At 35.5% G+C, this 16,741-nt stretch overlaps 2 protein-coding genes across 3 annotated transcripts in view; one reads left to right on the top strand and one right to left on the bottom strand.

The window, feature by feature from the left end:
* Positions 1-16,741, top strand: part of DYNC2H1 (dynein cytoplasmic 2 heavy chain 1) — a 414,726-nt gene that overhangs the window by 154,164 nt on the left and 243,821 nt on the right. For both annotated transcript variants that reach the window (XM_036745232.1, XM_036745230.1), the window contains exons 47-53: positions 451-618; positions 2,691-2,821; positions 4,477-4,725; positions 5,813-5,921; positions 10,106-10,219; positions 10,679-10,821; positions 15,272-15,356. In XM_036745232.1, the coding sequence (XP_036601127.1) occupies positions 451-618; positions 2,691-2,821; positions 4,477-4,725; positions 5,813-5,921; positions 10,106-10,219; positions 10,679-10,821; positions 15,272-15,356 (999 nt within the window). The remainder of the gene's footprint in view (positions 1-450; positions 619-2,690; positions 2,822-4,476; positions 4,726-5,812; positions 5,922-10,105; positions 10,220-10,678; positions 10,822-15,271; positions 15,357-16,741) is intronic.
* LOC118838029 (60S ribosomal protein L27a-like) lies at positions 6,074-6,527 on the bottom strand. Its single transcript, XM_036745233.1, has one exon. The coding sequence runs from the start codon at positions 6,525-6,527 to the stop codon at positions 6,096-6,098; it is 432 nt and encodes a 143-aa protein (XP_036601128.1). The 3' UTR covers positions 6,074-6,095.

Raw genomic sequence — 16,741 nt, 5'->3', positions numbered from 1 at the left:
TTAGCACATGTTGGTTTCTGGGAGGCATTCAGGAATATAATGAAAAATAGTTGTAGTGAAAATTGGAGGTAAAGAATATAGGAAGTCTTATTTGCTGCTATCTTCATAGAATAGTTTCTTAGTGTTTTTGATGACCTTAAAAAGGTCATATTTTTCTATTCTCCTGCCTTTATTCATGTCTCTACTTCAGTAATCCTTGAAAGGTAGCTGACCCTGTGGAAATGATTAAGTGAATAATAATGTTACAGCTAACATATGATGAATGAATATGCACACACTTTCATATAAAATGGAAAATAATGAATTTTTTCCCTTTTATTGTATCTCTCTGATGCCACATTTCTGGTATGTAGACTTTATTTCTCTGATTATATCTAACATTTTTTTGAGATTATGGATTTTGAAAATATTTGTTAAAATGCAACTAAAAAACTATTTTGCACTTTTTAGTATCATCAAATCATCCACTAGATTATGTGCTAGAAATTGTGGCATATGAAGCTCGTCGTTTGTTTCGTGACAAAATTGTTGGTGCAAAGGAACTCCATTTGTTCGATGGTATTTTAACATCGGTCTTCCAAGGAGATTGGGGTTCAGATATATTGGATAATATGGCAGGTATGTATGCTAAAATATATACTGTAACATATAATTACTATTAAAAATTTATCAATTATGTATGAGAGAGATCTTAATATTTTTTCCTTTTTTGGTTGAATCTGCTTATATCTCCATACTTCTAATAAATTTTCCAAAAACAATAAAACTTCATATACTTTTCATACTTAGAATTAGGATTGACTTTTCTTGTTTACTGAGTGTTGACCAATCTTGTCTATGATCATGGAAAAAAAATAGCAAATGTTATCTTTAGTTACAATATTTTAAAAATCCAAAGGATGGAATTATTTTACTATGAAATTACTCTCACACAGTTGGCATTCAGTAAATATTTGTTGATTTCATTTGCATTGAAAGATAAGATCCTCTGTCATTTTTCTCTACAAGAAATAAGTTTGTTAACTTGATGTTAAGTAAAAGGTAAGGTTCCATAGTTATCTCTAGTTATAATATCTGGATAGTATTTTTCTTCTCTAACATTAAATTAGAAATATTGTTATCCATTCTAACCTTGGCTTTATGCCAATCTCTATGCTTCTGGGGAAAAACAAAACCAAAAACTAACTGTACACTTGATAACTAACAGTGATGTATGGTAGGGTTTGTCCAGGTTTATTCAAGATTTGGAATTGAGGGGGGCCAAGTCTAGGTGGGCTTTGAGACTTTCTGTATCAGTGGATTTGGAGTAATCCAGTTGGAATTTATGATTGAGAAAGTTAGAGCTGCGAAAGGACTTAGTATTGTTTTAGCGCTAGTTTGCAGCTTAATGACAGTTTTTATTGTACTCTCTGTGTTACTAGCTCCTTCTGCCTTAGTAATGAAAGACTTTTTGGATCTTAAATGACTGGCATCTTTAATTCTAAGTTCAGAACTAAGGTTCTGTTTTGCTTGGGGCAATAGGGTCTCTTTAAGTATGCAGTTAGAGTCTAAAGTAATCAGAGTCTTGCAAGATAAGTGTTATGTGCTCTGGATAAGTAAAATCCCTAATATTTGGTATCTTTTGAGGGCCCCTGAAGGGATCCATGATTATAATGTTTATCTCTGTGTTTTTTTTAATTTAGAGAATTCCTTATTTTTTGTTAATAGTTAATAAACGTTTTATATGTTGAATGTGGGTTCCCCTCCACCCCCCATAAAAAGGTTCATTATTGAAGCAAATCAAAGTTTATGTTTTCTCCAGATTCAATTGATATGGTTTCCATTTGTTTGTTTCAGTGGTACTTTTTCAAGCCCCAGTGATTTCTTAGTCCTCTTGAGAGCAGGTTATAATTAATCGGAAACTTTGAATTTATTTTAGCTGGTTTCACACTAGTTTCCTACTTTTCTTTTGGAATGGAAATTAAGTTCAAGATTGTTTGTCCTCTGCATGGTTTCTGACATGGTATGAAATTCTCTTTAATTTTATGGCCATCAATGGCTATAATAAATAGTGTCTTTCAGAATGATTTCAAGAATGTTTTTCTTTAGTTTTAAGGGTTCATATAATCAGAGCTTGCATATAGAGCTTACGGACTTATCAGGGGTTACATCTCTTCTTTCTACCTGTATCTTAATCTTGAGCATTTTGGTATACACAGGCATTTAAAATACCATTGAATTGTGTTGTTTAGAAAAATTTATTGCTTGAATTTTACTGTTGATATTTTAGGGATAGTTTAGAATACTTATTGTTTTTTAAATAGTAAAGCAGCTTGGTGGTACAGTGGATAGCGTACTGGGCATGAAGTCAGGAAGACTCATTATTGTGAGCTCAAATCAGGCCTCATACACTTACTAACTGTGTGAGCTGTGTGACTCTGGGCAAATCGTTTAACCTTGTTTGCCTCAGTTTCCTGATCTATAAAATGAGCTGGAGAAGGAAATGGCAAACCGTTCCAGTATCTTTGCCAAGAAAACCCCAAATGGAGCTATGAAGAGGTGGATACATCTGAAAACTGCTGAAATGGCTTGGATCATGATTATGTTATTAGCAATACATAATGAAGGAAAAATATGACACCACCGAGATCACAATAGCCAGTGATTTTAGCTTTATTTTCATATTGCTTTGGACATCTTTATTTCTGTAGATAGCTTTTATGTAACCTGGGGAGCGCGACATGATGCAGGAGCAAGAACAGCACCAGGACAGCCATTACCTCCCCATGGAAAACCACTTGGAAAATTGAGTTCTACAGATCTCAGAGATGTTATTAAAAAGGTATGGCAAGAATTGCTAACTTGACTTGTAATTTGGTCATCATCAATAGCATTTAAAAATAATTATTGAGCATCCAATTCAGTTATATGAAGTACTTAGGGATAAAAATACAAATTAAACACAACCCATAGCTTTTCACAGTTTGGTCTCTGGAGAGGGAGAAACCATCCAGACTCAAGCAGAGTGAACAAAAGCATTTAGTTGTATAGCTTTAAAAATATCATTTCATTGAAGATGAGTGTTGAATGAGATGTGGGAGTACTTCCTGCAGTTCTTTTTCTCCTTTTCAATTTAGTTTTCAAGGAGAAGGTGAATGATGGTAAAACAGATGGCAAACCTTTTATATCAGTAGGGGGTCAACTTAAAAAAGTCTGTGTTGAGAAGAGCTATGGAAACTGACTAGAATAGGAATTACAAGCTCTGTGGGTGATAGAATAATTCAGTAAGGCTAACCATGTTCCGTACCTACTCATTTGTTTTTTTTTCTCTCCGTGTTCTTCGTTCTTTGTACCCTGAACCTAGGGCAAGTATATGATTGAGGGAAGCAACATAGCATAGTGGGAAAAACACTGGCTCTGGGGTCAGAGGTCCTGAGTTCCAATCCCAACTCTGACATTTTTGAACTTGGGCAAGTTACATAACCTTCTTTTGTCTTGTTTTGCACATTTATAAAATGAGAGGGTTGGAAAAAAAATAAGTCTCTAAGGTCTTTTACAGTGCCAACCACAACCCTGTGATTTATGTTGATTTCCTGTTCAACTTCAGTCTGGTTCTAAGAACACTGCTATCCAGCTCAAGAGATTTAATAGAGTATTGGAATTTTGGAAACATTGGCATGGGCAAGATTTTGCATAGGATTTTCAAGCCATTTAGGTGCTTTTCTAGGACATGTGTTATTTCACTAAATTATACATGTACATAATTTAGATTTCTAAAAACTGGTGGTAATTTGTGAGGGTTTAATGTATTCAGCCCAAATGCCACATCTCTGAAGAAGGCCATCCCAGTTTAACTACATTGATCTCTCATATATACTTCTTTCATGCGCTCACATTATAGTTTATATTGTGGTTACTCAGGTAACTGTCTTATATCCCGTTATCCTATATTAAGACTGCAAATGCCTTGAGGACAGTGAATATTAGACCTTGATGTCTTCATTAATTTCTACCGTAGTACATTGCACATATCTGGTATGAAATGTTTTTTTTTTTTTTTTTTTTTGCAGGGGGAGGGAGGGCAGGGCAGTTGGGGTTAAGTGAGTGCCCACGGTCACACAGCTAGTAAGTGTATCAAGTGTCTGAGGCCAGATTTGAACTCAGGTCCTCCTGACTCCAGGACTGATGCTCTACTCACTGCACCACCTAGCTGCCCCTTTTTTGTTTGTTTTTTTTAACTGAGTAACTTCTATTAACTGGTACTGTATTTAGAAGTTGTTCAAATAGTGTTCCATATCACTAGATATTTGAAGAAGGCATCTGAAATTTTATCCTAGGGTACATTTCTGTGATAAGCATGTAAAGTAGTGGTACCTGACAGAAAATAGGCTTGGGAGATGACAGCTATCACTCTTTATTTCTGCTGGTTGCAAATAGTTATAAATTGGTTTGTATTGGGACATAATTACATAAATATTCTCTTATGATTCTTCAAAGGGCATTATTCATTATGGACGAGATAACCAGGATTTAGATATTTTGCTTTTCCAAGAAGTTCTGGAGTATATGTCTAGAATAGACAGGGTGCTGAGTTTCCCTGGAGGATCCCTTCTCTTAGCTGGGCGCAGTGGAGTGGGGCGTCGGACTATCACTTCGTTAGTCAGCCATATGCATGGAGCTGTGCTGATTTCTCCCAAGATTTCTCGAGGGTATGGGCTGAAGCAATTTAAGAATGATCTCAAACATGTGAGTAACTTCTTATCTTTTGCTTTTTTATTTGCTTTTTAATGCTGATTGAATTTGTACAATTTAACCTCTTAGAACATGTGGAAATGCTTTTTGGGGAACATTTATAAGTCTCTTACAAAAAGAATTTTAATTTTAATTTTTACATTGAATTTTGTTATGAGTTTTAAATTATGGTGTTTAAAACATGAAAAATACCTCATCTTTCCTTTGCTTTGTAAAATAGAAGTGCAGAGAAATGATGGGCTATCAAGTAGGCATATGAAATAAATAAGAGGATGGATATGTAAGTACAGTTTAGAAGGGTGAGCAGAGCTAAAACTATAGGTGCTGCTTTAATATCTCAAACATAATATGATTTGTTTTTCACATTTATGAAATTTAGCCATAGACTGGATTTGTTATAGCATTAGAGCTGCCGTTATTTAGTTTTTAATTTTGTTAAAGTAAAAAAATTAAAAAATAAAAATACATAAATATCTGAATCAATTTGCTTATAATTCTTTTTTTTAAATTTATTTTTTTTTTTTTTGGCAGGACAATTGGGGTTAAGTGATTTGCCCAAGGTCACACAGCTAGTACATGTGTCAAATGTCTGAGGCTGGATTTGAACTCAGGTCCTCCTGACTCCAGGGCCGGTGCTCTACTCACTGAGCCACCTAGCTGCCCCTGCTTATGATTCTTAAGTATAGTATCAGCTGATGATGAACTTGGCATAATGGGCAGAGAGCTGGCTTAGGAGGATCTGGGTTTTGATCCCACCTCTGACATACTGACAGAGTGACCTAGACTGCTCACTTACCCTCTTTGTGTCCAGGGTAACTCCCTAAGAATATATGTTTGTGGAGCAACTGAGGATTGGCATTGGTAGGAGTATACTTACTGGGAGCTCTCTATGCTTATGCAATCACAGATCTAAACTGAAAAAAATCAAATTTTGAAATATGTCGCAGGGTATGACTTTTAAGAATTTTAAATTTCTTTGCATCTATTTAAAGTCCACCAGATCCTAGTACAGTGCCTGGCAGATACTGAGTACTAATCAGTATTGATTGATTGATTACTAAAAATGTATCTCTATTGGCAGGTACTGCATCTTGCAGGCATTGAAGCTCAGCAAGTAGTTTTACTTCTTGAGGACTATCAGTTTGTCCACCCTACATTCTTAGAGATGATCAACAGTCTTTTATCTTCAGGTGGGTAGGGAATGTTTGTTGTTCAAGAAGGCATAATTTTGCAAGTACATGGTGTGAAATGTTCTGGATATAATTCTTTTTTTTCTTTTCTTTCCTTTTTTCCTCCTCATCCTCTGGCTATAATTCTTTTTTTTTTTAACAAAGACATTTGTTTTATTTGATAACATTAGATTTTTATGCCACAAGGACACAGGCTCCACCAACACCCTTGATTTTTTCCTCTGCTCTTCTGCTGAAGAACTTTGCCTTCACGATGACTGGCTGCTTGGGGGGTTTCCCTTTTCCTAGAACTTTGTAATAGCCGGACCGTACAACATCAATGATAGGGGCAAGCCCCTCCTTGTTTTTGGCAGCATTAATCTTGGTCTGCTCACTGACTAGTGTCCACAGCTTATCAAAGTTGACAGTTGGGCAGTAGCTTTGGTTCTTCTTCAAGTGGTAATGCCTCATACCCACTTTCCCGAAGTAACCTGGATTATATTTGTCGAAGCTGATCCGGTGATGGTGCAGCCCTCCTGCATTGCCTCGGCCTCCGGGGTGCTTCTGGTGCTTGCCGATGCTGACATGCCCGTGGAGCTTCCGCGTCTTCCTTAGTTGGGAAGGCATGCTGCAAGCCGCCGCAAAAGAGAAAAGCCGGCTGTAATTCTTAAATTCTTTTGAATATAATTCTTCATTAAGTCAGTGTAGTTAAAAACATAAAATACATGCAGTTAAAGACATAAAATTTGAGGAAATATATTTAAGAAAAAATATATTTGTACATTAAAGATATCTTTACGTTTTGAGAAATGTCAGGATCAAGAAGAATAAAATCATGTTGGCGATTTTCAAGAACTTTCTTTTTTATTACTGAACTTTATCTTTTAGGAAAAATTTCACTGGGTCTGTACCTACCATGTACAAAGCACTGTACTGAATGCTGTGGGAAGTACATAGAAAAAAACATTTTTACTTCTGAAATAACCAACAATATAGGTTGAAAGAGCCTTCATGTGTTGTAGGTGCTTAATACATGTTAAATTAAATAATGAAGACAGCATGGTGTAGGGGAAAGAGAGCAAGGTTTTGAGTTTAACCTTTGCCATTAATAGCTTGTGTGGCTTTGGGACATATCACTCAATCTCTCTGGACCTCAGTTTCCTTGTCTTTAGAAATTCCTTTCCCACTCCAATGTACTATGGTATTTAAGGTGGGCGGGTCACATACCAGAAGTTTGTTCTTCTGTTTTTGAGATTTGTTTTGGCCTCAGAAATGGAGGAAAAGCTCATCTCTTTTGCAGAATGAAGTTTAGAGAATATAGTGATATAAGCTTTAAGCCACAGTGTAAATATATTAAACTCTTTATTATGATAAAAAAGAAATGCAGCATGGCACAGTGTGGTCTAAAGATACCAGCCTCAGGATCAAGAAGACCTAGGTTCCTGACCTTCCTCCAAGCTGTCCTGGGAGTGTGGCTCTCAGAGCCTAACTCACCTAACCTCCCCATGTCCCTAGGGACCTCTCTACAGCTATAAAGCTTAGAGCAGAAAAGAGCCACCAGTCTATATTGGTATGGGTTGTTTATCTACACCAATCAACTCAGGTCTGTCCAAGAATTTTCAAAATATAATTTGCATTTACCATAATAGAACCTCAACTATATAGAATTCAGACCTCAGCACCCAAGGCTTCCAGATTAGCTCTGGACCAGAAAGTAACTGTTTTCTCTCCTCATCAAAAAAGACCTTTTTGGCCCATAGAAGCAGTCTCCGAATATCCAACAAAAATATACACCTAGAATACAGTTATTGTAGGTATAGTCTGTGGATGGCATGGCGTTTTGTAGGAAGGCTGAGACATTTTGAAGAAGGAATGGTACATAGAAGAGATAAGAAGGAAAAGAGTAACGAGGGGAGTTATTTGAAGTGAATAAAGAGTGATATCACTAACAGGGATGCTGCTCTGACTGAGGGAGAAGAGATCACCAACACAAAGGTGGGAAGCAAACTCATCACTGTTGTTGCTGTTGGAATAATAGATTTCTCTGTAGCATGTGTGTGTGTGTGTGTGTGTGTGTGTTGCGAATGCGCATTTGTGCAGATAACTACCTGTGCTACGCCATTCTAGTCTGTAATCAGTGCTCCAAACTGTAGAATTCAGCGTTCTTGGGCAGCATTCACTCTAGTGTCACAACATATTTCCCAAACATATTTGCAATTATGAAACCGACTTATCAAGAAAAGGTCAAATTATACTCAATATACTCCACCTAATAATTTAGGAAATTACAGAGGACTTATTAAGAAAAAAATTAAATAATAATAGCTAGCATTTATATAGATCTTTAAAGTTTGCAAAGGGGTTTACAGATATGACAAAATACTCTTGTGATGTAGAATGGTTATGGAGAAACCTGGAAAGATTTGTATGAACTGATCCAGAGTTGGGTAGAGCTGAACCGGAAGGACAGTTTATATAGGGATAACAATATTTTAAAGACACACAGCTTTGAAAGATTTAGGAATTCTGATCTATTAACTAGCCAAACATGTCTTCTACCTCCTGATAGAGAAGTGATACTCAGAGTAGAGTACAGATTGACATCATAGATATATCTCTATTTCTATTTCTGTATATGATATATATGTACATATACATATAAACACACACAGATGTATGTTTTTATGTATGTATGTATGTATAACACCGGACATGGCCATGGAGGGATTTTATTTTGCTTAACTATATATGAATATAACAGGAATTTTGGTTCTCTTTCTTTCTAAATTGAAGTGGAGGGAAAAGAGATTTTTGTTGATTGAAAAAAATTCATTTAAAAAGTACTAATAGTCCCAGGTTGAGTTTCTTTTCATTCAAGTCAAGGAAGTCTTTATTAACATATTTTGAATTGATTAAAGATTCCAAAAATTTGTTCATATCTTTTCTTAATGACCAAAGCAGAAACCTCAAAGCCTATTTTGAGTAATTAGTGTTGTTTTTAGCCCATATGAATACTAAATGAATAAATGCTAGTGGTAAGTACTAGAGGAGTTCCGAGGAGGGAGGCATCATTTTGAGACAGATGATAGAAACCACGGCTTCATAGGAGTTTTAGGACTTTATCTAGGCTTTGAGAAAAGTAGGGTTTGATTGGTGGAAGGGCATTCTAGGTAATGGAAGCAGTGTAATTAATGGTGCACTAGCAAATGTTTCATTTTAAGAAAATCAAAAGATATAAAGTTTGAAAAATAGATTGAGGTCAGCTTATGGAGAGTCTTGAATACCTTGCTCTTTTACTGTGGAGAGAATGGGGAACCATTGAAGATTTTTGAATTGTTGTTTTAAACTGGATGGAAGCCAATATTTTACGTAAATTAATCTAGCATTAAGACTCTACTAAAATCCTTCTACTAAAGTCTTACTCTGATGCCTCATTGTGGCATGTAAATGATTCTTTTTCCCTCCTCAAAGACTATATTATTAGAGTACATTTGGTGTGATTTGATCATTGAATGATGTTAAAGAAGAGGCAACTACTTTACCACTATACCCCAAGGACCGTTGGACATTTTCATTAAATGATGCTGAAATCCTATATGTTTTCTCCCCCATTCATATGTGAGCTCCTTGAGAACAATTACTATCTTTTATATTTATATATCCAGCTTTTAACACAGTGCCCTTTGCCTGGTAAGTGCTTAACAAATGCTTTTTCATTGATTCATTTTATTCATTGCTTACCAATCTAGAAAGATGTGAAGTATAGATCATATTTATCTGTTATACATCTATTGTATTAGTACCTAAGCAAATTCAGAGGCTCATTGTGAGGAAGTCTGCAGAAGATAAATTTTTCAGTCATGGTAGCCAATGAAGACAGTCTGCCAAAGAAGAAAGGAGTTGTGATCTACATTGGATTAAGAATGCTCACACTGACAAAATCACCTAATTCTAGAGTCTTGAATAACCTGGAAGTAGTTTCAGGATATAATAGAGTAATGAGAGATTGGAGGTAGAAAAATCATTTAGAAAGCTACTGTAATAGTCTACATGTGAGATGATAAAAATCTGAACATGATAATAATGGTACTGGGAAGGAAAGGTTTACACTAATAACTTTCAGAATTCAGTATGAAAAAAACACTATATGGATTAAATAATGCACTTAAGCTTAATTAAGATGCATTGTACCTTTCTTTTTGTAGGTGAAGTTCCTGGACTATACTCTCTTGAAGAGTTAGAACCCTTACTATCTCCTTTAAAAGATCAGGCTTCACAGGATGGCTTTACTGGACCAGTCTTCAATTACTTTACCTATAGTAAGGAAAACAGATTAATAGTTCATTGAATAGGAAAAAATATAAATTATGTAAAATAAGCAAATTTTAATTAAACATTATTTTGTTCATTAGATTTCATAAATATCATAAAGCTTATATAAATCTAATTATTTATATGTTTTGCTCTCTTTTAGACATTTTACAAGTACATAAAATGTTAGGGAATATGGTAGAGTATAGAGTTAAATAAGAACAAAATAAATGTAATGTCCATTGAACCTTGACCTTCCCACTCACTTTCATGTAAAAATAAAATATTTACCTCATTTGAAAATCATTTGAATGCTTAGGTTGTAATGGATTTTTCTGAAAGCCTTGCTTATTGTGTAGTTTACTAAAGGTTCCTAAACAATAATCTCAGTATATCCAAAATGTTTAGATACCTGTTTATCCTAAAATTTTTCTGTCATTTAAATTTGTAAATTTTAAATTCTTTAGAAATCCAGCAGAATTTGCATATAGTCTTGATAATGGATTCTGCCAGCTTAAATTTTACAATAAACTGTGAAAGTAATCCTGCACTACATAAGAAATGCCAGGTACTGTGGATGGAGAGTTGGTCAGACAACAGTATGAAAAAGGTAGGTTTGCCACTTAATAAAATTGTGAAAAGTAGATGAGTACATTCTTTGTACAAAAGTATGTTCTTTAAGGAGAGCCACAGTTTTCACAATGTTGATTTAGTTCTTGTTATAATAATTTAGCCGTAACATAGATAACTTATAGATATTTACATAGATAACAATTTTCAATTTTCTCTCTTTGAATAACAAAAAGAATGTCTGTAAAGAAGTGTCTTGCTTTTATATGTATCTTAAGTACTTGTCACAGTACCTGGTATCTAGTAAGTGTTAAATAAGTTCTTTGTCTGGGATGGCTACAGATAATGATAAACATGCCATAAAAATATAATGGAAAAATTAGAAGAAAACATGTCAGAATAATCATTTAATCTTTAGATTCTTTTCAAATTCAGACAACAAGTAATAAGTACCTACTATGTTCCAGGCAGTATAGCAGACACTAACATAAATATGCAGTGGGTAACATAATACATACACCCACAAAGAGCTGACATTCTGAGGGGGAGATGAAAAGGAAATATATCTATATGTACAGAATGAATATAAAGAGATTAAATTGAAACAAATACAACATCGCTAAACATGCACTAGTTTGAGAATAAGGGAACTAGATGTTGGAGGATCAGGAAAAGCTTCAAGGGGGTGCTTGAACTATATCTTGAAGAAATAGAGGTCTGAGACAGATTGGGAGGAGTGCATTCTAGTGATGGGGGACAGACAGTGAGAAGGCATAAACATGGGAGTTGGGGTATTTTGTGCTAAGAACAGATATAAGAGCCAGTTTGGCTGGGTTTCAGAGTGAGGGATGGGGAATATTGTCAAATGAAGCTAAAAGATAGTGTGGAGCTAGGTTGTGAAAACTTAAAGGAGAAGTTTACATCTTATCCTAGGAAGCCACTGGAGGTAACTTGGTAGGTGACATATAATCTTATCTGTGCTTAAGAAAAATTATTTTGGCAGCAGTGTATAGGATAGACTGGAGTGTGGACAGACTTTTGGAGTACAGAGACCAATTAGGAAGCCATTGAATAATCGATGAGAGTCAATGAGGGCCTGAAGTAAAGTGTGGGTAGAGAAAAGGGATCGGATGAAAACAATGTTAGAAAGGTAGAGACAGCAAGATTTGGCAACCAATGGGGTATGAGCAGAGAAGAGTAAAGTTAGGAAGCTGGGAGATTGGAAATCTTAATTGCTAAATCTGATGGTCTTTTCTCAGATCTCATCCTTTATCCACCTAACCACTGTTAGGTGTTGGCACTGTTGACCTCTTAGTCAAGAAAATGAAAATTCCCTATTTGATAGAAATAGGGAAATTTGAAAGAGAAGTGGGTTTTGGGGAGAAGATAAGGAAGATCTATTTTGGATATCTTGAGTTTGAGATGTCTCTAGGGACATCAGTTTGAAGTGTCTAATGGGCAATTTGTGATGGGAGATTGAAGTTGTTAGGAGAGAATGGGGTTGGATATAGAAAGTGTCCCAAAGATCTTTGTGAATTTTAAAACTGCTCTAGGACTTTTGGAGTATCTTGTCTTTCCATTTGTGCATAATTGGGTGAGAAAAGATGACTCAGCCCTTAGGAGCTGACGAGATCTTCAGGAGAGAGTATAGTAGAAGATAAGAGGGCATAGGAGAGAGCCCTAGCACATACCCATAGTTAAGGGGCATGGTGTGAGTGATGAGCTTGTACAGGAGACTTAGAATGCCAAACAGGCGAGCTAGGCTGGTCTTGCTGCTCTTCTGCACACATTTCTTCAGGCATCTGGTGTTGCAGTGGAGTCTACTTGCTCAAGGCATTCAAATTTAGCCTCTGATGCGTAGTAACTATGTGACCATGAGCAAGTCACTTAACCTCTGTCAGCCTAGTTTTCTCATTTATTAAATGGGGATGATTATGGTACCTGCTTCGGAGAGTATTATGTTGATATTTAAATGAGTTAATATTTGTAAAGTGTTTAGCACAGTGCCTGGCACATGTTAAAAGTTATATAAATATTGTCGTTGTCGTTGTTATCCCCAAAATATGGGTAGATAGGTAGGAGGAGAATGAGAATGGGCCAGTATCACATACACCCAGAAATCCAAGAGCATGCAGGAGGAGGAAGACAAAAGTGCTGAATGTAGTATTAGATTGAGAAGGCTGGAAACTGAGAGACCACCATTGAGGATCATTAGTGACTTTGGTGAGAGCAGTTCAGTGGAGTGATAAAATTGGAAATCAGATTGCAAAGGGTTAAGGAGTAAAAGGAGAGGAAGTGCAAGCAGCAAAGGCTGAAAAGGGGAAGAATGATTTAAGGCACTATCTTGGAGAGGATGGTAGGGTCTAGTGAAGGTTTTTAAAAATGTGAGCATATTCGAAGGCAGTAGGAAAGAAACTAGTAAGTAGGGAGAAGTTGAAGATTAGAGGGATCATGGAGTTAACAGTTTGATAGAGTAAATGAGAAGGCAGGAGCGGGGCCATCTCATTGTCAGAAAATGAGGAAAAGGAGTAGAGTGCAGGATGATATCAGAGGGTTTTGAGATAAAGAACACAGAGGAATAGGGAGCTCAAGTCTAATGTCCTCAATTTTCTCACTAAATTAAGAGGTGTGATTCTCAGCTGAGACAGAGGAATTAGGAAGAGGTGTAGGAAGCTTGAAAAGAGAAAATCATGCTTAGAAAATCTTTTAAAAGTGTGCTATGACAGACTGGGGCCAGTTTCAGAAGTATGATTATCTCTGAATTAGGAGGAAGGAGTGGTAACCATTTCCTAGTTAACAATTTTCCCTAGAGACCCTTTTTATCATAGAAGATAAGTCCTGAAGAATGTTTTCCACAGAATTTAAAGGAACAAGATCTAGTATATAATTCCAAAATGCCACACTGAAACTTTAGTTAGCTATTTACAGTGATTTTGCTTTGAGAATGTACCTAGAGGTTTATAGTCAGAATCATTAAGAATTATTAAGAATCATCAGAATTAGTAAGAAAAGTTTACTACATTGTTTATTTGACTCAAAGACTAAAACAGCTGTATGTTCAAAACGTCCAATTACTATGAAATAGCATTAATTAAGTCACATTTCTTTCTTTGTTGTTATTTAGTGTGAAATAAGTGGAAGGTATCTGATCAAACAAATCATTTGAAGTTTGTATAGCTTGTCAGATTGTTGATCACCAGAGCAAATCACTATTATTTTCACCTAAGGAAACAAGTTTTTTTGGTATCTTCTAAGGTGGAATATAAATCTCAGTCTCTTAAATTTTCTTGAAAAACATAACTTTTAATGGACCTGCAGTATTAGTGTCATTGTTTAAAAATAAAAATAAATACATTAATATGTAATAATTTTTTTCTCAAATGTATCTCCCCCTAATCACCTAATTATTTTACAATTAGAAATTTTAAAAAAATGATTGCACCCAATTACTTATATTGTAATTATTTTTAATTGAAAGTTAAGAAATTCTGCAATGTTCTTCCTTTTGTATTCTGTCTCTGCATGTTATAAAGGGATTTCATTGGCTAAATGCTATGTGAAACACTCCAATATTATTATGGTATGATTTTTATGACTTTTTTGCAACAACTACTTTTTCACTGATAATTTTCAAATTAGACCCAAATCATTTCCTAATTCCTTGGTTTTTTATTTTTGGAGACTAATCATTTTCATACTGTATGTTACAGTGTACTGTGGTGGATAGAGAGCCAGCCTTGAAGCCAGGAAGACCTAAACTCAAGTCCTTCCTTTGAAACCCTCTGATTGTGTGACCCTGGACAAGTCACTTCATCTTTCAGAGTTCTAGGCAACTCTCTAAGATTATAAGTTTCATAGAAATGCCAAACTATATTGGAGGAAGGAGTTTCTTCACTTGGGAGTTCCCTGTGTCAGAGAAATCATAGATCTGCTCCCTGTTTTTTATTGGAATTGGTTCCTAGTTGCCATTTCTTCATACAGCTGTTGTGACATATCTTGCCAAGGAAATTTTTTTCTTTTAAAAATTTATGAGACCGGTGTTCTGTCAGGCTGATGCTGGTGGATCATTTAAATTCTAGATAAGTTGGTGGATCAGATAAGTACTCGTGGATAAATTAAGTTTTTTAGCAACAAGGGAAAAAGGCATTGGATTGGGTGTTTTAGCTAAATTCAGTACCAGCATTGTGAATGCCATTTAAGGTAGGGCAAACTGTCCCCGGTCAGAGACAGAGCAGGTAAAAGTTTCTGTGCTGAATATGGTCCCAGCCACTATACTTCCACCTTCTAGCTTAGGTATGATAGGGAGACATCATAGCCTTTAAAAAAAACAAAGAAAGAAAAGAAAAATGTATTCAGTTTTTTCCTGTTAATCTGTGAGTTGTAGAAGAAAACTGTTATTATATTTGTGAAAGTCTTGATTTCATTTTATCTTTGCCTAAATATTGTTCATATTGATTTTGAATTTTCAAAAATCATCTTTTCAATTTTAGATACCTGAAATGTTATTCAGTGAAATATCCAGTGAAGAAAAGTCTGGTGAAAAAAAAAGAAGAGAAGAAAAGAAAAAACCTATTGGTAATATTTCAGAGAAAGTTATCATAACTCTAATTTGGAGACTAGAATAAGCAAAAAATTAAAACAAAATAAGTAATCTCCAACTTCATGGTGTATCCTAAATGTATAAATCGAATCTGTTTCTTCAACTATATTTAAAAACATTCATTTAAAAACTAAACACTTTTAGTTGTACTTAGGACATAGAAGGAAAAACCTTCTAAGACCTTCAAATTATTTTAGTATTAGTGGTCTGTAGAGTATTTTCTCATTCTCAGTGTATTCTGGAGTACAGTTTGGCTTATACTTAGGTTTCCTATAGAAAATTATAGCTACTTTTTACAGCCCTTTGACCATCCTGCTCTCATGAGGAAGTCTGGGAAAGGGAATCTGGTATTCTCCCTGAGGAGGATTTCAAAGTCAATGATTACTGTCTTTAATCAAACAGATGGACTACTTTTTCTTATATCTCTTTTAAACTTTCACCTTTGCCTGTGTTGAACAATTAGTCAAAACTATTTATTAGTGTCTTCTGCATTGCAGGCACTGTGCCTGTGTTCAAAAATGACACAGTGCCGGATCTCAAGGAACTTACATTCTGTTGGGGGAGATACCATGCACATAAGTACATACAAAATATATGTAAGATGACTTTGGAGGGTAAGTGCTAGGAGCTGGAGAAATCATGAAAGCTTTCCTGGAGGATGTGGTGTTTGAGTTGAGCATCGAAGGAAAGTCTGGGTTTGAAGAGGTAGGGTCGAATGCATGAAGATAGGAGATGGAGAGCCAAGTTTACAGAATAGCAAGGAGGCCACCATGCTGTACTAAAAAGCCCAGTAATGGGTTTAATACATAAAATACATCTGAAAAGGTAGGGGGGAGGTAGGTTTGGGATCCTCAGAGTAACAGGAAGTCACAGGAATTCATTGAGCAGGGTTGTGACATGGTCAGAGTTGTATTTTAGCACTGTCACTTTTGGCAGTTATGTAGAGGACAGATGGGAGAGAGGATAGATGAAGCAAGGAGAGAAATTAGAAAATTTTTAAAGTAATCTAGGTGATAAGTGATGAGGGCCTTAAATGAGGTTAGCAAGAAGGGAATAGATAGGAGAGATGTACAGAAGAATTGAGAAGATTTAGCAATTGATTGGATATTATGGAGCGAGGGAGTGTGTATTCCTGTTTGGGACTGCATATCTAAAAAGCTATCATTATTTCTGCCTTTCACTTGTACTAGAAAATAAATGAAACTACACAAGGAACATAGAATTGAGACCACTTATAATAAGCTAATTTGAAATTTTTGGATGAGAAAATAAGTCAAATATATCTATATCTGTCTGTGTCTGTCTATCTCTGTCTCTCTCTGTCTCTGTCTGTCTCTGTCTGTCTGTCTGTCTCTCTCTT

The sequence above is a fragment of the Trichosurus vulpecula genome, chromosome 2, assembly GCF_011100635.1.
Source record: "Trichosurus vulpecula isolate mTriVul1 chromosome 2, mTriVul1.pri, whole genome shotgun sequence".
Taxonomy (NCBI): domain Eukaryota; kingdom Metazoa; phylum Chordata; class Mammalia; order Diprotodontia; family Phalangeridae; genus Trichosurus; species Trichosurus vulpecula.
This window is presented reverse-complemented; position numbering and strand designations above follow the sequence as displayed.